The sequence below is a fragment of the Apis dorsata genome, unplaced genomic scaffold (genome assembly GCF_000469605.1).
Source record: "Apis dorsata unplaced genomic scaffold, Apis dorsata 1.3 scaffold_667, whole genome shotgun sequence".
NCBI lineage: Eukaryota > Metazoa > Arthropoda > Insecta > Hymenoptera > Apidae > Apis > Apis dorsata.
This window is the reverse complement of record NW_006263852.1, coordinates 28,508-44,764: the sequence shown is the minus strand read 5'-3', so window position 1 is coordinate 44,764 and position 16,257 is coordinate 28,508. Positions and strand designations below refer to the sequence as shown.

General features: G+C 32.3%; 1 protein-coding gene across 1 annotated transcript in view; it reads right to left on the bottom strand.

The window, feature by feature from the left end:
- LOC102678515 (lachesin-like) overlaps positions 1-16,257 on the bottom strand; it is a gene marked incomplete at its 5' end in the record, with an annotated part of 53,089 nt that overhangs the window by 27,127 nt on the left and 9,705 nt on the right. The window contains 3 exons of the mRNA XM_031513567.1: positions 2,188-2,316; positions 8,734-8,929; positions 9,350-9,535. Coding sequence (XP_031369427.1) covers positions 2,188-2,316; positions 8,734-8,929; positions 9,350-9,535 — 511 coding nt within the window. The remainder of the gene's footprint in view (positions 1-2,187; positions 2,317-8,733; positions 8,930-9,349; positions 9,536-16,257) is intronic.

Sequence of the window (16,257 nt, the reverse complement as noted above, 5' to 3'; positions counted from 1 at the left end):
CTCTCTCTCTCTCTCTTTTTTTTTTTTTCGTTAGAATCGAGAGAAACGGTTGAACGTGTAACGTGAACACGTAATTGGAAGTCGTTAATTTCGATTGCTTTTGTCGTAAGTATTTGAAAGAATTTTGGGAGAAATTTTTGAAGGATTAATTTTTCTTTTTTCTTTTTTGTATTCTTATTTTCGAAGAAAAAGAATCTCTCGATGGCAAAATTTTATTCAAGTAAACGAAATATATCGACGATTATTTTTAATAATTATCTTATCGATTAATAAATATATTTTATAATAACGCTCTTGCTTTTGATCAACGAGTCGATATTTATGAATTTTTTAGAAGTTTTTAGCATTTTAAAAATTTAGAGTTAGATATCTAGAATTTTTACGCGTTTGAAAATTTCATACAATTTTTAGAGATTTAAAAGTTTTAAAAAATATACGTACGTGTTATAGAATTATTAATTCCCCAACTTTACTTTTTGCCCGATTTATATCATCGAAAAAGTTTTCGATATATTATTTCCAAAATTTTTTATTCAACAAATGAATTAAAATAATGTCTTACCATTTAATAAGATAATTACTATTCTCAATTTTCATATATATATATATATATAGAATAATTCATGAAAACGCGAAACGAAAGATTAAAAAGATAAAAGTTAATCTATTTTCACGAGGAAAATGCTTAAGGATTGGACAAAAGAATTTTTAATAGATTTTTACGGCGAACGATAATTTTAAAGGGAAGAAGAATAATTGTTTTATTATTAAATCCTGTAATATTCTGTACAAAAGTATTGTTTGCAGCACAATTGTTGCATCGTCTTTTGAAATATTGTCTTTAAAAATATTAATGAGAAATGAACGGTCGATTGACATTCGCATAAAATGTTTCGTAAAATTTTTTGATTCTCAAAAGAATTTCGAATTTCGTTATTGTAAGGATATATTTTTTTAAAGGATAAGTATAAGAATAAAACGTTCATAAACGGCGATACATTCAATTTGAAATTTTTCAAACTTCGTGGAAAAATTTTATTTTATTGTGACAATGTAATAACGCGAATTTCGAAGTGTATCTGTTCTGAATATTGTGGTAGGAAACAAGTTGTGAAGTTTGCATGTGTAATACGAATGATGAATACATTAAACGTATGAATGTATGTATGTCGCGTGATGTAACTCAATTTACAGTTTCACGTTGAATCAGTCAAGGAAACAAGCGTGATGGAGTTATTTAAATATTTTGAAACATTGCTAAGAGGGTAAAAAATAAAGTGGATTGAAACGGATCTTTAATTTTTAGTTCTTCGTTCTTCGATCAAGGAAACAAGCGTCACACAGCTCTATAAATATTCAAAAATGTTAATAAAAGATTATAGATTTGGATCTTTCGAAAAAAAAAAAAAAATAGAAAGATTAGAATAGATTTTTAATTTTTTTTATCTATATTATTCCTTAAAAATTATCTTGCAAAATATTGTTTAGAAAGGGAAAAATTTTTGAAATTTGACATTCTGCTTAACGAAAGAATGTATTCAACTTTGACATATATTTGATATTGATATTTGATAAAGCTCGTGGAATTTAAAGAAGTATAGATTGGAACTTTATTAAAACATCGAAAATATTTCACTGTCATTGTCAATAAAAATATATTGCTTTCTCCTTGATCGAAATTTTATAAGTTTGATTTAAAAAAGAAAGACGTTACAGTATTATTTTTATCCTTCCTATAACATTAATTTAAAATATATACATTAAATAAAATTGAACCGTTTCATAAAAATCTCTATATATTACCCTCTTCACAATTTAAAATCACAATCACTTTAATACCTTTGATCGAATCTCTAATAATTGAAATTCTATTCATTAACCTTTTTCCTTTCCAATATTAAACGTCCTATATTAAACTCTATATTATTAAATCATCATAAATAAATCTATTACTCTATTATTAATCCAAGAAATAATTAAACATCGATAATTGTATTCATTAAATGAACGAATGAATAGGGACAAGAGGATATTTGCATATATAAAAATTTTTAGAAATAAATTGATAACCCGATCGGAATTAATTAGGTGGAAATTATCGTTCGAATCTATGAGGATAATCTTTGAATTAGAGGTAGATCTTTTCGATGGAGAATAGCTTATGAAACGATATTAAAGCTCACTTACAGTGCACGTGCAACATCATCCGTTTGCTGACTGATGGTGGTACTCCGTTACTCGCGATGCACAGGTAAGTGCCCATCTCGCTTCTGGTTACTTTCGACAGAGTCAGCGTTTCTCCTTCGGCGGCTGCTACTGTAAACAAATTTTAAAGGGATTAAAGAAGAATTTTCAAAATCAATTTCGTTCCCTTCGAATAGATAATTTATAAATTCGAAATTGTAAAAGAAGAAATAACCAAATAATCCTATTTGGTTGACCGAAACAAATGGAAACTTAATATACGAACGTCAATATTTTTGTCAATAGCAACTTTTCCATTAGTGGTTTTCCATTTCCATTGTGTTTTGACCTTTTGTGGTATTTTACGACTCATGCTCAACGTTAACAATAATTTCAAGGGATTATGAGAGTAGTAGAATTTCTTTACCACGTGTACCTAGAAAATATTTAAATATTTCAGCTACACGTGGCATAATTTTGAATGTATATAAGTACATTTACACATTTGAAATACTGAATATACAGTGTTTTTTAACGTCTATAAGAAACTCTGCCTTTGGTATCGAATACTATTGAATTTCTGTGGAAATTTCCATAAAAATTTCCAACTCAGCCACCATTCCAAGCTTAACTATTTCCCATCAGAAATTCCTAAGTTAATCACGTGACAGGAAACAGCTAACACAGCTGCCATATTTCTTTCTACCTGAAATAGACCTAATCCCTATTATAAACCGCTCGACCATAGTTCCAAAGGGCTCCAAATGACGCATCGACAAAAAAGTATGGACTCCGAATATAAAATTTTATATAGCTTCGATTATATTATTTATTCGATCGAAACTGTATTATTTATATTATTTATTTACGTATTTTTCGAGACTAATCAAATATTTTCATTGAATATTATGTATCGCATAATATTTACGTAATATATATATATTACGTAATATCACGTTACAATATCTAACACGTGTAAAGTATCCTATATAAAATTTTTAGAATTATTGCTGGCCACTTTTCAGTGAATGGAAATTAATACTACTTGACGTAGCCAGTTGAAACTGTAATATCATAACGTTAATAGAAATAATAATAAAAGTAAAATAATGGACGGCCATGACGGATGTGTAATTCCAAATCTCCAAATCTCTGAACTAGTGTCGAGCAAACTGTAACGTAGGGACTAGGTCTAGTTGTAGATAGAAAGAAGGTTTGGAGAAGGTTTGGGGAGGGGCATCTGCTTTACGTTGGGTTTTTACAGCTGTCAATTATCACAAGGATTTCTAAGAAAAGAAAAGTAAATGTGTTAAAGTTGGAACTGGTAGATGATGCGACGTTGCCAGTGAACCAGTGTAATGTAATAATTTAAAAAATCTGTATGCAGAGTGGGGAGGACGAGGCCATGTTCGTAACGGAAATTTTTAGAAGGGCGTGTCCCTTGAAAATGTTGAAACACATGGGTTAAGCATTTTTCCTTTCTAAAAATATTCCTTTTTGTTGGCGAGTTATTAAGAGAATATTATTAAAAGAAAAATACTCCCACAGCGCGTAGAATCGAGATATGTTGTATAGAAGAGTGTGTATAATTAATATATGGAAGTATAATATTATTTATTATTAACGTATATACGTATAAGTTAATAAAGACAACGATTATTCAATTTATCAATCGCGTCTTTATGGACAGTATTTATGATTTATGATTTTGAAAGTTATTTTACTAATATGTCGAGAAATAATCGAGGATTTTATATATTTTATATTTTTAAATTTCCTTCCTCTTTTACCAAATTTAGTATCGATTAATCAGTGGACTCTTTCGAAACTACAGTTGAATAGTTTATAATAAGAGACTAAGTTTTTAGTTGTAAATAGAAAAAAAAACTGTTGGATAATGGCTCTTATCTGTCCTCTCGTTGTAAGAATTTCTAAAGGAAAATAAGTAAGATGAGGAAATAATAGATGACCCGATTTCACGTTGTTAAAACAAACTATATAACGTTTTATATAAGATATTTTATATAATACGTTCCAAAAAATATTTTTGGGAATATTTTTTGGAATATTTTTCGTTGCAAAAATATTTTTTAAAAACGTTTTACCTTTGTTGATTGACAAAAAAATACTAGCCAATCATAGAGCACACGGAATAGTCGAGATATTGTACGGATATTGAGGTTGATAACTATAGTGCTGTCCATGACAATAATATAATATCACAGCGAAAGCAATTGTATAATATATCATCGAATATTCAATGATATCATATCATTATTCTTCAATTTATAATTTTCATTAACGTTTTTTTAATAATAACCTGCAAAAATAATAATTGTCTAGGGCTAAAGTTTTATATTTTATATCTTTAACCATCTTTTCTCTCCTTTCCCCCAAAATTTCTTATCGATCAGGGCCTTCTGGAACCACATTCGAGTAATTTATAGCAGGGTCTAAGTCTAGTTTGCAGGTAGAAAGAAATGTTGACGAGCGATAATTGTTGGGTCTTTCCAGCCGCCATGTTGATTTTCGTAGGGATTTCTAACGGAAAATAGATGTAGGTTGGAAGTGCCACGTTGCCAAAGTGAATAGGCCAGTAGTGGGGTACCTTCTTATAAAAAGGCCTACGACTGGCCCACTACGCCACTCATTTCTAAAACTTTGACAGTGTAAGGTCGTCCAGAACGCCGAAAAGCGAGAAGAGAGAAGAAGATTAAGAAAAAATCCGACGCTCGAATTTGTGGAAAAGAAGTTCATTTTGGGTTCATCCAGAAGTTCTAGAAATTTCAACAAGAGTAAAGAAGAAAACGAAAGATACAAAATTCGAAGTTCATTCAGTATATCGTATACTTACAACCATTTATTAGAACGAAAAATGGTAGAAACAAGAAACACAGATGCTACCTTATTCAACATCATATTCCGCAAATTCGTGGAAATTTTAATCACGATACTGGTCACGTTCACATCGATCATCTTCTTCGTCCAGAAATTTACAGGCGACGACTTTCGAACGATAAAGGATCAAGCGCGTGAGAAATGCGATATCCTTGAAAAACTGTCGATACGAAGATCGAGAAGGAAGAACAACGTCGAAGCGTCGTAAAAAAAAGACACGCTTCTTTGGAAAAATTTTTTGGGATCAAGAATCTATCTATCAATCTATTCAATCGTTCGAATTAGGACGATTGTCGTATCGAAAGAATTCTCTATGGAAGAAGAGAGTTACTCATCGATATAAGGAAGAGCGTTTTTTCATCAGGGGTTGAGAACGAGTTATACTTGGATGGTTCTTCGAGGGTGCAACGCTACAACGACGCGACAACAGAAGGACGAACATCATCAACATCACGATTATTTGAACGACGTGGACGAGAAGAGGACAGAAGCGACGTTCACACACGAAGAACAAGACATTGTATGTAAGTACGGATAAGACGTAAATCACGGACTGTGATAAGCTATAGAATTATCGATTAACGAAAAGAAAAGATGTAAAATAGTATAGTATATACATTTTTGGAGTATAATATTATAGGGCAATATGTATCAAAAATTCGTATTTTTTTTGTTCTTCTTGAGTTTCATTAGAAATGTGGAAATATAAAAATATTGATCCACAATGTACTCTTAAAAAAGAAAAAAAATAAATAAGATAGCTATTCGTTAATCGAGAAACAAGATTCGTTTGGCGAAAGTATTCGAAGTTCTAGAGTTTCTATATTAAAAAAAATACAAAAAAATACTTTCGTAATCTAATTCGATGGATGATATAAATTTCTACGCTTTCGATTTATTCGACACGCTTATTTCAATAAATTATTGTGCCGTTAATTGGTTAAGAAACAAAGAGGAATGTCGTTTCGTATATTTAAACGATATTTTTACACCGATAAAAGCAGAGGTTCGAAAATAAGAAGAAGAGTAAAAAAGAAATTTGAACTAAATGCTTTGGACAAAACAGGGTTCTTTTTTTCCTCTCTCTATCTTTTCAATTGAGTACCTGAAGAGAGAAATCTTTGTTAAAAATCTTAAATCGAGCACGGGAAAGATAAGAGCGGTGTAAAACGCACCTTACACCGATGCTTGCCTCGACACGAATGATGGAAACAAAACTTAAAATTATTTCGAACCTTTGTTTATTTACGATTCGAAGCGAGACGGAGCGATATAATACGTATTGTGCCGCGTATTATATCGTGTTATATTGTTATTAAATACGATTTCGATTGATATATAGAATTCTCTCTAGTTCTTTTTTTCAAAGAGAAGGAAAATTGCGATTGTTATACTATTTATGTATATAAAAAAGGAGAGAGGCGAATAAACGATCGATTTTTAATCGATTAAAAACGAATAAGGGGATACGGATATCGTAATATTGACATTTAATTTTTATGAATTTTTTTTTTATCGTTGGAAGTAATACGATTTAGAAATGCCCAAAGAATTATTTTTTTTATTTTAACGTGTGTAGTACAAAAAAGAAAGACGAATGAATGGACGATTTTTAATCGAAGGATTGAGGTTGAAGAGGATGTCATTAATTTGATTAGGCTATTTTATTTTTTTTTATTATCATTGAGGATGTAATATAATTTAAAATTGCTCAAAGAAAACTTTGTTTCGTGATTTAAAAGTATTATCTTGGTAATATTATTAAATAAGAATAATCATAGTTATCTTAATAAGTCGAGATCTCCAGTTGAAATGTGATTAATTAACACATCTTTTGAAATATTCTTGCAGAATATTTTATTTTCTTTAAATAAAATATTCATCAACGTGATTCCTTATTATTAAAATTTTCATATATATGTATTTTAAATTCTGAACATTTGCATTAAAAATAATATAAATTCAAATTATTATTTATAATTATTTAGATATTACTTATGATATCATTATGATAATTAATATAAAATAATTAGTATAGTTAAAGTGTCTTCATATAAATTCATAAGATTTATACCAATTATTTTTTTATATTTATGAGATAATATAAGAAGCTTAGGACCAAAGTTCAATACTCCATCGATTGAAATTCGATGCCAATGGAAAGCTACTTAATACGCTCCAGTCGTTTAACCGAGTATCGAGTAAATAATCGAATTGGTTCGATTACTAATCAAACAGTGGATTAGTTACGATACGAAGCTTAAGGTCTTGCTTTCAATCTAACGCGTCGATACTATTCGCTCGAGTTCACCGCCAAGTAAAAGCGAGCACAAAGGGGTGAAAATGCAGTTTCACCTTCGCTTGGGAATCAACCTACCTCTGACAAATGGGAAGAAAAGATAGACTTGCTATCGTCTTTAATACTTGCCATTTTCTTTAGAATAAAAAAAAAATTCTTTCCCTTTAAAGTAAAAATTGCAAATTTGGATAAAAAAATATGCTTAATGAATATTTTTCCATTATCTTTCTTTTCCAAATATATGTTTGGCTTTCAAACAGGTTTTGTATTTTCTATACTTTATTTCTATTCTTTATTTTTTTTATTCTTGGTATGAAATACCTTGCGCATTTCTATCGAATTAACTTACAGTAAATTTATTTATTTTTTTATATATATTTATATTTTTAATAATATTTTATTTTTGATAATATCAATGGTATTTATTAGATATTAATAATTTTTATTTCTTGTCGCTTTTAGAAAGATATATATATATATTTTTTTAAAAATTGCAGTATCCCTAAAATTTTAATCAAATACTGTTTCGATTAAAAAAAGGGGATTTATTAGGATATATATTATCATATTAGAATACATTGACACAATCATTTCTTTCTCTTGTCACATACTCGAATAATCCATTCACAGTCGGTTGATTTATTTTATATATCATTAACTTCAGAACCATCTCCTATTTATTTTCACACATTGAAAGTAAACCACTTCTCGAATCAATTAGCATTATACACCATTGTGCATATTTATTTTAACATGTAATAATTAAAACAAACGCTCAAGTTACCTGCTTCTCTAAAATTAGAGTCTTATTTCTGAACTTCGAAACATCATCTATCAGACCTCGCAAATATGGAAAATAACAATCAAATGAATCTATCAGTATTCAAAAGAAGGAATCGACATCCCAATAACATCTATATACATTTTCGACAATAAAATTTAAGCCACGTGAAACATTTCGATTCTTATTCGGACAATTTTTTTTTTATATCCATATTTTGTTCTCTTAATTTTACTTTTATTTTTTCTTTTTTCTTTTGAAAATCTCCAAAACTTCGAATTTCTCTTTCATCTGAATATACCACTAGTCATCCTTCCAGAAAACCATAATACTTTTAAATAGAATTTTACAAATTTCCATTCAAGATAATCTTTCAGAATACCAGATAATCTCGCAAACTTATAAAATAATACGAAATATCAGAATGTGTATCACGAATCATACCATAATAATCGATAAATATCGATTAAATTCTTATTTATCATTTTTCACATACGATACGTAAAGGAAAGTGTTTTGATGAGAATGAAAATATAACGAATAATATGATAATAGGTATAATTATACTCACATTTCGTTTTGCCACCAGACAATCCGGCACGGGAAATAATCTCGGCGCCATCCTCCCGTTTCCAAATGATCTCAGGTTTTGGATAACCGCGGGCTTTGCATACTAGTTTTGCAGACCCACCCTCGGGTACCATCAGGTCGTTCGAGGTTTCTTCGGATATTATATCCGGCGGTATCACCACTTCGAGAAACGCACTCTGTAAATTCAATACACGAGAGAACGAAATGAATAATTGATTTAATATAAGGGATCGTGTGTATACGATAATAGGGAGAGAAAATGAGATAAAAAAAAAATGAAATGAAAGAGAACGTTTCGAAAATTAAGCCAAATTTCGCGGGAAATTTCAAAAAAACAATTCCAATTTTATTTAACCACCCTCCCTCTTGTTTGGAACGCAGAGAACGGAAAACACACCACGAAAGAACAGAGAACGGATTTCACTTTGAAATGAATACCCACCACGCGAAAGCATCGCGCACAATAAAAATCTGACCCGGATCTAGGGTAAAAAGATTCTCTACTTCCATTGCCATTTTCTTTTCCTGTTTTCACTCCTCCTTCAGCCCCCCTTATCGTATACTCGCAATTCGCCAAGGATAAGTCTTTCTCGTACCTGACTCTTCATAGGATCCGTGTTGACCTGACACATATAAATGCCCCGGTCTTCTCGGCGTACCCCACGAATGTTCAACGTCCACGTATTGTAGTCACTGTGTGTAACTGATAAACGGGCGTTGTTCGTGATCACGTGCTCGTGAATCGCCAGGACGGCCTTGGTGTCGGCTTTGATCCACGCCACCTGGCCTCACAAATCCATTTCTTAATACACCGAGATTCAACCACGGATCTTGTGGTGTGCACGGTTTCGCTCCATCAAGAGGTACCGGCGTTTTATTACGCTTATTAATACCAATAATAATTATATAACACAATGGTTTGAATGGCTTAATTGCCATGTACAATTTTAACATACAATGATAATACAATTAATAATTTTAACGATGCTCATGGAATATTTTTTATAATTATTTATAATTATATTAATTATAATTATGATTATAACACAATTGACTTCTAATTATTTATTTATCTCTTGCTCATCTTGAATCATGTATCATTGACTATTATAGGGAGCTTCGAATTTTGAATATAATTGACAATTTATTGCTTTTCTAATTTTTTTGATAATTGACTAATTATTAAATTAGTATTAATTATCTTAACGAATTTTATAATAATTAACTTGTTGCGGGAGTCTAGATTCCTATGCTAATTAATGATTAAACATTTAAACAATTGATTAAATAATTGATTAAATAATTGATTAAATGATTATACACACACTTAATGATATATTATTGCTTTAAATTTTATCGAACATCGAATATCTCGAATTTAATTGATATTTACAATTATTAATTTTAATTAATTTTAGAAATTTATAAAATATCTTGAATTTTATGATTTTACTATGCTAATTATGGTATTGAAGCTCTCTGAAACGATTCCGACTCGTTTCGTATACGAGTCGTTTCGTTAATTATATAATAAACTAAGTTAATATATTAGATAAAGAACGCTTTGAAATTGAAAGATTCGCAATTTAGATATTTAAATTAGATATTTAGATTTAAAATTTCTGCACATAATAATTCAATAATATATACGTACAATTATATATTAATATTGTACGATATATACATATATACAATATACATATAGTATATAATGTATATATTTATATATGTACAGAGTTTTAATATAATTTACCAAAAAATTTGTTCATGCTTTTTTGTTATATTATTATTTTTTTGAAAGTTAAATATACTACTGCATATAATTGTATTATATATTATTGCAATTATTATTAATTATCCTTTATTATTATTAATATTATTAATTATATATCATATAAGATAAATCAATTACATATCATATGGAGCATAATTTATTAGATACCTACATACTTTTATAGAGAAATCCTATAACTACACCACACACATTTTACAAAGTGATTGTAAAATTTATTATTTTATATAATAAAATAAAATTGCGATATCTCACTATTATAATTATCATGAATCGGAATTTTTCGTCGGTATGATCGTCAGATTTTTCCTAATCTAATGCTCTATTCTATTTATTTCATAAATAAAATTGTTAATTGGTTAGTTAAGTTAGTTTTGTTAATTGAGTTAGTTGAATTTCAGTCAGTCAAAGTCATTATTATTATTATTATTATTATTATTATAATATCGAGTGCCATGATAATAATTTAAATATAGCTTCTTCGAATATTTAAATATAACTATTATAAAAATTCTCTCTATAATCCTCTTTATTATATTCTATTATGTCTCCTCGTGTTTCGTGTAAGATTAATTATTAAAATCAGTTATTATTAAATACGTTTAAAATATATTATACGTTCATAAATACGCGTTTTTTTTAAAAAAATAATTATTAAAAATTCGTTAGCTTTACATACGTATATTTACTTATCCCGAGATCTAAAAGATTAAAAAAAAAGCCAGATACCGTCAACATTACTCATCGTGCGTACATTTGTGAACCGAACTCGGCCAATATTTCTGAAGTGAACAAATTCGTAAACAAAGCACGGATCTCGACGTTTTGTGTAATTTCCCTTATTTCGCGATTAGATATTATTGGCGCGAAATTGAACCGGCGGCACGTCGAATATTTGACCTCGCGTCTCTCTGAAAGGCTATCTATCAACCAACAAAAGAGGTCTGCGGTTCTTATCGATAACTCGAAAGCGGAGTGTACAGAGAAGGCGGCCAGAGGGATTTACGGAGAAGTTGGTTGGTGAGGAGGGAAAGAGACACGGTACCTGTAGACAGAATGGTATAGAACGCGAGGGAGGGCGGTGGAGGGCTTTGAGTGTTTGGTAGTGACGGCTCTGTGAGTGCCTCCACTTATAATACATTATACGAGGATAGTAAACCTCCTTCTTCTTTTGCCTCTACTTGCTGTTCGCCTTCCTGAGCAGCTCCAAAAACGAGCTTTTCCACGGGAACTGAAAAAGTCCCCGGGACGACAGATGCTCGCGATTCTGAAACATTTATGCCACTTTCCCGCCCCTCTTACGTTCTATCGTTCCCGGCGAGCTCTTCCGTGTCACTTTTTCCCCCTTTTCGCCTCCTCTCCTTTTTCTTTCTTTCTCTTTTTTTATTTCCCCCTCCCTTTTTTTTCTTTCCATGAATCCGATCTTCGATCATTATCGATATTTTTGATTTCGAGGGTTGTTGTTGAAGTCGCTGAAAGATTTGGATAAAAATTTTCAAGAATTTTGAAAGATACGCGTGTTACTTTACTCGTAAAATATTTCGAGCATGTACAAATATATCGATCGGTCTTTTTAACGTTATTTCACCGTGCGAAGATATATTAAATCGCTTTTGAACGTATTGATTAAATTTTCAAGCCAAAGTTCAGGAATCTCAAGACTGTTATTTACCAAAATATAATATAAACTCGATATCTTTCACCTTGCATCTGGTATCTGGTTTATATATCTTAAACGATATTAAAAGGAGTATTCATAGAATATATTAAAAAATATCGTAAAATATTTATAAACTACAATTTAAAACGAATAAATTAGTTTGTATTCTGTAATCTCACGAAACTCACCTCTATTTACCGATTCACAATTAATTGTTTTTTCTCGTCAATTGTTTATCGTTGTCGATTTAAAATTGACACAGCTCCACGATCCCCACGATTGTAAACTCAAGATCCCTTTTCGTTCTTATCGCCGGGTTACGAAATCCACCCCCCGAAGAAGAACTTGGCAACTATTGAATTTTGAAAAAGCTAGTTTTGAAATTGCTTAAGTATTCTCTAAAAGAATTCTATTATTGCACGATCTTGTACGCGAAAGATATATTAAATTCTAGGACGAAGGTGGGTTTTTTTTTCAGAAGAAAATTGTAGAAAAAAAGAAAAGAAGGAAATAGAAAATTAGAGGAGAAAGAGGCAAAATGGAATAAAGAAATTCGAAGGATATAAAATTGGAGATAAAATTTCAATAAAAGAGAAAGAAGATAATAATAAAATAAACGGGAATAGAAAAGGGTAGGAAAGAAAAAAAGGGAAAAGAAACCGTCTCGCAAGAGGTCGAAAATTTGCAGAACAATGAGAGAGAGAGAGAGACAGGGTTACGATTTAAAGGGCCTAGCTCTATGGAAACGAGTTTATCTTAAACGAAAGACGCGTCCTCTCTTTCCCTCTTCCGCCCGATGCAGCTTCCCTCACGCATTTTCAACTTACGATCGGCCTCTTGTCGGGAGGATGGAATATAAGAACTTGGAAGGGAAACGAAGAAAAAGGTAAAAGAAGCTTATATACACGCTATAAGGGAGGGGGAAGAAGGGAAGAAATTGAAGAATACGGGAGGATAAGAGAATCGATGGAGGAGGAGGATGAAGAAAAGAGAGAAACAGGGGGAGGGGGAGGATCGAGGTTGGAGAAGATCGCGCACGTAGCGAGATATAATATCACACTACGTGCGCACCTATCTCCATTCTCGGCCCTCTTTTCATATGCAAAACCATCGTCGCCGCCCTATTGTGGCGCGTTGTGGGATCACGAGCCTTGGTCCAGTCTACCACACCTCGTTTATTTTCTCGCCATCTTCTCCCCCTTTTTCGTCTTCTTTCTCATCCTTCTGCCCTCCCCCCTCCATCCTTATCTCATTCTCCCTATCGGTCTAACCGGTGGTGCTCTGCTACCCATTCCCTCCCTTTCTTCTTCACCCTTTTATTTCCCCGACTTCTGTTTTCGGTAGCAAGCCACGGCCGTTCGTTCCCTTTCAACGGCATGCAGATAAATGGATAAGCTTGCTAATTAAAAGTTTCACAAGGCTCCCTCCCCCCATCCTTTTCTTCCTCCGTAGCTCTCACCCTTCCCCCTCTCGTCTAATGTTATTTCATCGTCTTCCTGTTCCTATCCTTCCGTCCGTTTTCGCGCCCTCTGATCTTTTTTCTTGCCTCTCTATTCCTTCATCCCCCCTCTTCACCTTTTTCTATTTAGTAGACGGGTTCACGCTCGAGATTCCGACGACTATTATTTCTCGCTTTTGTGTGCACAACCACTTTTTATAATACCGAGGACAAGTTTAAATGTTAGAATTTATTATTGGAACGCTACCGTATTTCGCGTTACAGTGAAACGCACTCACCCCTTATGCGTTTCGCACACCCCGGCGGGCACCACAACCGATTAAACCCGATCGCGACACGCGGCAAAAGGCTTATACAACAACGCGCGATACAACGAGCGGCCATCATTTTTCCACCGTCCTCGACATTCCCGCCCGTGTTACGCGAAAGGGTTGGTCTTGACCGGTCCTTGATTTTCGACGATGTTTGCTCCCGTTTCCTAGATGGTGTTTGCTCGCAAGAGAATGCGAAAATTGACGAAGGTTGTAGATTTTATTTTTTTTTTTTCACGAGAGAACAAACAAATTTGTGAATACTCGTCTTGGAATATTTTACTTGTTCATCCTGTTCTCGATGTGTAATTAATTGGATCTTGTTGAAATAAAATGTTCCAAGTTTCAAAGAAGAAAAAAGATAAAAATGACGGTGATGATATATCGCCAATCGGAGATAACAATATCGAATATCGGTATTATGTATCGTTTAAGTTGGTATCATTTATCTGAGTCATTTTTGGTCTATCAATCTTTGAAACTGTCTCTTTTCCATTATTTTCTCCCCAAGATCTCGCGGTGCAATTTTTTACAACAAACTTGATATTCAAAACTTTGAATTACTATTACACTGGATCGTATAAAAATATATTTACAGCCATGCAACAAGCGTTACAATTTGTTTTGAATAACATTATGCTCATTTATATATAACGATAGTTTAAGAATCGCTCGACGACTTATTATTCATTCACATTTGAAAGTACAGTTCTACTTTTCGTTAGCCTTAAACAGAAATAGCATCGATGCTTCGAGAATAACATTTTACCTTCTTCGCGTGTTGCATAATTCATGCATCATCGTTGTTATAATATATAAAAAAATATCGAAATATTTACAGGATCAGAGATTTCCGTTAGACGACGTGGATCCCAATAATTTGTTCACGAATTCTTTCTCCACGATATTTTCGCAGGGATATATATCGTTCTCGCTCGATCATATCGAGAAATCATATTAGAAATTCATCGGACACTTTACACAGGAGCCACGCGTTATGCCGTCAAACAGATTACTTCGCGGCGTGTACCAGAGAGATATGAATTTTGAAACCATCTGCTGCTTTTGATACATTCATCCGGAGAGGTGGGAGGGCGAAGGCTTAACTTAATCTTCCTGACTTTCCACGTAATTTGTATCACGAGCTAAACGAGTTGAAATTCGGCCGAACACGTATCACGAATCCGGGATACCTTTTCCCTCCGGATTCGACTCATTTTTCAGCTTTTGATTAACCGTTCAACGCTCTCGGATTCTGGCGACCTTATATACACCACCAGTTGTGTGTACATGTAATGCCCCACCTTTGGTACAAATATTCGTTTAAAAATCACGGTTTTATCTTGTTTCACACTTCTCCAACAGGCACAAATAATATATATATATATATATGTATATATATATGTGTTGTATGTGTATTTTACACGCGGTGATACGGTTGAAATTGATGGCTGTTGGCAATTTTCTTTATTATTCCTCCATTCTCCTCGTTTTTTTGTAATATATGCAAACAGATATATCATTTTGGGATCCACGCCATTAAAGTATAATTTTTTTCAAAATTATCGGCGTTTTTCTCGATATTACACATATTCGATTTATTTCGATCAAATGTTATTCATCCCCTTTATCGATCCCCAAACATTTCTTGTAAATACAAAATGTATTTATATACGATAAGAAGGCCCGGAGAACTGTAGAAATGCACCATTAAATCTAATATTAAGCCATTGTTACGATATAGCCTTCTTTTCCCCCCCCCAAAAAACGTTCATATTCTTGAAGGTAAAAGAAAAAAAAATTATATCCTCGAAGCCTCTGTTGATGATCTAGACAAATCGAAAAGCGCATAATTAAGGGAGAGTGTGTAATCAGAATACGAGAAAACGTTTCGTAATTCTCATTATAGATTTTCTCTCAATTACGCGAGGATAATCCCGCGTCTGAAAAAAAAAAGGCCGTCCATTAGAAATTCCTTCGTCGAGCGACAAAAGATTCTCTAAATCTTTCTCACCTTCGAGACATATCCAACCAAATTTTCTAAAATTTCAATTTCAACACGGTGAAGAATTGAAACACAAGTTCTCCCGCAAAAAGCAATATTTCAACACGTTTGGAAAACCGTACTTTCTCGTAAACATAGCCAGAATATTGTAACGCGTTGCACATCACCGTGTTTCAGCCGAACGATGTTTCATGGCTGTGTACGCCCCGCTATCTACGTTTCAACCAGGATGAACGAGTAATTGTTTCAACGCGTGGAGCGCACAATACGACTTTCC